Source organism: Astyanax mexicanus, chromosome 4 (genome assembly GCF_023375975.1).
Source record: "Astyanax mexicanus isolate ESR-SI-001 chromosome 4, AstMex3_surface, whole genome shotgun sequence".
Taxonomy (NCBI): Eukaryota; Metazoa; Chordata; class Actinopteri; order Characiformes; family Acestrorhamphidae; genus Astyanax; species Astyanax mexicanus.
In genome coordinates this window covers 32,555,197-32,560,205 of record NC_064411.1, presented here as the reverse complement: position 1 = coordinate 32,560,205, position 5,009 = coordinate 32,555,197, and the positions used below count along the sequence as shown (strand labels likewise).

Genomic DNA, 5,009 nt, shown 5'->3' with positions numbered 1-5,009 from the left:
CAGAAGCTCTGTTTTTTATTAATATAACCAAGCTTATTTCACTATATCATCAAACATTTACCTCATTTTATTGTGTTTACAGTTAGAGAGCTGCTTGGTTCATTAATGTGTTCAAACGCTGGAGAATACTTTGCACTTTCCTCATTACTGATTTTAACTCAAATAGCAAACACGCTAACACGCTGTTACACGATGTGTTGCAGAAAAAAAAATATTTAAAAACTAAATCAAGGTTTTACTGGATTTTAAGACTAAAAAAGTCGTAGTAAAGGTAAAGTAATCAGGAGACTGGAGGATCGGGAGAAGACGCTTGTACAGAGACGTCATGAGAAATGATAAAATCCTGATAGCGTTCACATCTGCGTGCATAGCAAACATTTTGTGTCCAGTAGGTGGAAAAGTTAATTATTTCTGAGGATTTGTGGTTAAAATTGATCCAGACAAATTACTTAAATACAATAATAATATAGTCTTTTTTACCACATAAAAATACTTGTTCCTACGCTTGTTCCGCCATCTTACCCTCACTCATCAGCTTTTATTAATAAATAATACCCCAATTAGTCCTATTTAATAAGCACAGCTTGTTTACTAAAATATAAGCTATGTATTATATAACAAATGTAAATAGAGCTTAGTCAGTATTAAAAAAACATGTAGTGTCATTAATAAATATTTAATATATGCAACAAAATCTCTAAAGCAGCTTTATCATTTCACCTCAGTAATCCTGTCTTTACCTCAGTGTTTTCCAGCAGGAGGTGCATCCCCTTTTATCATTGCTATTATTTAATCACATTATCCTTACTATTATTATACATATCATTTACTGACAGTGTAAAACATAAAAGCCAACATATGTACATTTTATAAAATGAAAATGTGCCTGGTGTTACTTTCACTTATTGTACCTTTCTTTGGTGCTGAGGAGTAACTGTTTATTTTACCTTGAGTGTATTGACAAATATCTTTCAATTATGATTACTTATCTTAGTACCTATAATTACATAATCATTGTGTGAAACCTTGTATTCTATATGCATTAACCAATACTCACATTGTATTTGATCATTTCTATTACTCACAGTGTATTTTACACGCATTTATATAGAAGATTAACCAATAATCACAATATATATTCTTTACATATATAGTAAAACATTGTTTGATCAGGCATGTGACTAACACCGACCTTATTATGACAAATTAACCCACATGATACATAAGGCGTTTACTAACACATGGGATCTATTATATGGCGGACTAACCACGCGCTTTTAACACATTAACATATAATATATGGAATCCATTGTGTGACTTGTGTAGCTCATGCTTGAAGCATTTCCTTCACTGCATGTCTCTGACTAACGGCCATCAATCATCAGCTAGTGCACTCTGTACGAACTGAATTGATACAAAGGAGACTTCGGGACGAACAGTGCGGCCTTTCTCTCTCTGTGCGTGCAAAGTCCTTCACCTACCAAAGCGGGAGGAGGACGCGCGCACATAGGGAGGGCGGCACTGTCTAATTACTGAAACAATATCACACTGTCTGACTGGACCCAGTCAATTCTTGAAACAATACCACACTGTCCGGCTGGATACAGTCAAGGCCAAACACTAGTGGTCCGGTCAGACCTGTGAAATGGATTACTAACACGTGAAATTACGCATACTAACATGAGATGATTTTAGCAACGCCTCATCAGCAGGTTTCACGTCATTTGGGGTATAAACATGGAGTCAGATCAGAGTGGGGTCAGAACTTATACTGGGACAGCTAATAATTGGTTTTGTATGTTCTCCTGGATCCAGTACTTTGTAATAAATACTTGGTTTGCTTTCAACTTCACTCCACCTGTCTGACTCTCTCTATCAAACGAACACGCAGGGGAGTTGTACCCCGGACGAGAGGTGGGTGTTGACCCACCTTTCATTTTCTTTTCTACAACAGTGCACATAATGTTTAAATAACAAAAAATGTTCATACAGCTAATTATTATGTAACAACATTATTAGTATTCGGATGATCACTCAGATATTTATATGTACACTTTTTGGATAATACTTTTTAAATGGAAAGTTACCTCAAAAATAGTTTGTGACCATTTTAACTTGTAGTCAATTAGTTAAACATTTGCAAAATGAAATCTCAATCATTATTATGAATTTATTTCTCACTAAAAGAAGTTTAACCCCGTCCCAGACAGTTTAGTCCCTGTATGATTATGATTTGTAAATATATTAAGTAAAATCTTGTAGGACCTTAATATGAGATGTCCCTTGTTTATGATCATTTTATTCCATGTAGATTTTGTTTTTCACTGCCGGTTATATTTGTTTATGATATTGTATTAACGATTTTCTACATTTTTATATTTAGATCACATACTTATATTAAAGCTCTTTACCAACCACATTACCCACCTATTTTTCTTACCAGCCACCCTAAAATAGCAAACTAAAACCAGCCCTAGTAGCACATAATGGCCTCCACAACATTACTGCATGGCACTGTTTGCCATTTCCCATTCACATTCAGCTGTGTACAGTTTGATGATGATGATGATGATGATGATGATGATGATGGTCGAGGTTGTCCATCCTCCCAGTTTCTGTAAGCAGATCTTCCTCCATCAGCCCACTCCCAGTCATCATGCAGCAGACCAATCCAGAAGGGTGTGCTGCTGTTCATCCCTGCTTTCATCACTTCTACATTCTGGACCTGATCTTTGATGCTGACCAGATCAGTGTAGATGCTCCTGCAGAAATTCTGAGCCTTATACCAGGTCTTAGACTGATCAGTAATCAGATGATAGCTGACTGAGGTGAGGTTAACTGTGAAGAGGACAAAGTGAACACATTAAACTCTTTGTTCAGAAACTCACTATTTACATCTTTTTAAAAAAAGAAGATTTTTGTTATTATAAATATTTTATTTATGTCTTGTTTTATGTGGCACTCTCGTCTCATATAAAGCTAGCATGCACATTCTGTCACAGTGTGGTGGGAAAAAGGATTTTTTTCTCTTTTTTATTAATCCATTACTTACTTATTTATATAGTGCAGTATTGTTTATTTATTTATGTGCCACTTTACTTATTTACTTGCTTTAAGCAGTCTTTTTTGTCTTCTTTTAAGATATTTTCTTTTGTATGGCTTTCTCTTATGACCTCTGTGTTCTTTTGTGAGCTTTATCTTGAGATCTACTTTTTTCTGAGATCCTGTTTTTGGCTTTCTTTTCTCTTTTCTCTTGTTGCCCACTGTTACTGGCCCCACCTCTCCAAAGGTACAACAGAGTAGTGATGTTTGACTGAGATATTTATTATAATGTGTCACACAGTTAAGCCTGGTCAGCATAGATTTCGGCTGAGGATTCTGGGGTTTGGACTTTTATGTCCCAGACCTACTAGCTTTGCCAGTTTGCTGAACAGGAACCTCTTTTGGTGACTGGTGAAACAGGCTTCCTTCTTATACATTTAGGTTAAATAAAAAATAAGAGGTTTCCTAACATTTTCATGACTGTGAATTTACCTATACAGCCTATGACAATTTATTTTTACCTTCAAACAAATCATGCATAGTGTTTGAGTAAGGACTATATTTTAAATACAGGACAGCCAATTTGCACAGGGCTAATTTAAATATTGGTAACTTGTTTTTCATTCAAAAATACTATGAAAAACGTGAGTGAATATGATAAGTTAATAAGTAAGTAAGCATTTACCCTGTTTATAACACAGGAAGTTTCTTGCCTCAGCTCAGACGAGTTAAATAAATAATATTTACCTTGTTTGTAACACATGAAGTTTCTTGTCTCAGTGCACGTTATATTATCCCATGATGCATCAGCCGTCATAGCAGCACAGCAGGGCATTTTCCAACAGCTTCCAAACAGATTCTTGAGTTTATTATCATTATCACCATTAGACCATTTAAAACTGTAATTACTGCGCTGAAGACCAATCCAGACTTTACTGTTTTCAGACAGCTTATCAGATGTGTTGATCTGATTAATCAGTTCAGCATTCTCTATATCATTGTGCACAGTGGCCAGATCAGTGTAGTTCTCTCTACAAGCTGCTCGAGCTTCAGACTGATTCATATTCTTCACAAGGAGATGGAAAGTTCTGTTACAACTTTCTTTAGCTCTGTAGCACATAACAGCATCCACATTACTACTGCATGTCACTGCTTGCCATGTCCCATTTTTCAGCTGTGTACAGTCTGATGTTGTTGTTGATGGTCGAGGTTCTCCAGCCCCCCAGTTTCTGTAAGCAGATCTTCCTCCATCAGCCCACTGCCAGTCATCACGCAGCAGACCAATCCAGAAGAGAGTGCTGCTCTTCATCCCTTCTTTCCTCACTTTTTCATTCTGCTCCTGATCTCTGATGCTGACCAGATCAGTGAATCTATTCTTGCAGTAACTCTGAGCTTCATACCAGGTCTTATTCTCAGTGATCAGGTGATAGCTGTAGTTGTGTTCAGTCTGATCTGTGGAGAGATCAGTGACTAGATCAGTGTTTTTATTATTTAATAATTAATTAATTAATCAATCACTCATTCAACACATTAATTAATTAATATATTTTTTAGCTATTTATGTGCTAATTTATTTATTTACTCACATTAATAATTTTTTCCTCTTTTAAGATCTTTTCTTTTGTGTGGCTTCCTTTTAAGACCTCTGTGTTCTTTTGTGAGCCTTTTGCTTTAACATCTACTTTTTTCTGAGATCCTGTTTTCCTGTTTTTTTTTTTTTTTTAAGATTTGAGACCCCCTTTTTTGTCTTTTCTTTTCTCTTGTTACCCACTGCTACTGTCCACACCTCTCCAAAGGTACAACAGAGATATTATTAACTTGAGTTGTATTCTAAAATACTGTGAAAACCATTTAAGTGAATATAAGTGAATAAGCTGACTGGGATAAGTTAATTATCTTAAGTTTTTTAAGCTATTGTTTTTTCTCTATAGTTAATAAATAGTATTTACCTTGTTTATAACACATGA

General features: G+C 35.4%; 1 protein-coding gene across 1 annotated transcript; it reads right to left on the bottom strand.

Moving 5' to 3' along the window:
• Window positions 1-2,319: 2,319 nt before the first annotated feature.
• Window positions 2,320-3,826, bottom strand: LOC125801644 (macrophage mannose receptor 1-like). Its single transcript, XM_049478429.1, has 2 exons — window positions 3,790-3,826; window positions 2,320-2,838 (listed from the first exon to the last, which is right to left on the bottom strand). Exons 1-2 carry the CDS (start codon window positions 3,803-3,805, stop codon window positions 2,474-2,476), a joined length of 381 nt encoding a protein of 126 aa, XP_049334386.1. The 5' UTR covers window positions 3,806-3,826; the 3' UTR covers window positions 2,320-2,473.
• Between the last annotated feature and the right edge of the window lie 1,183 nt (window positions 3,827-5,009).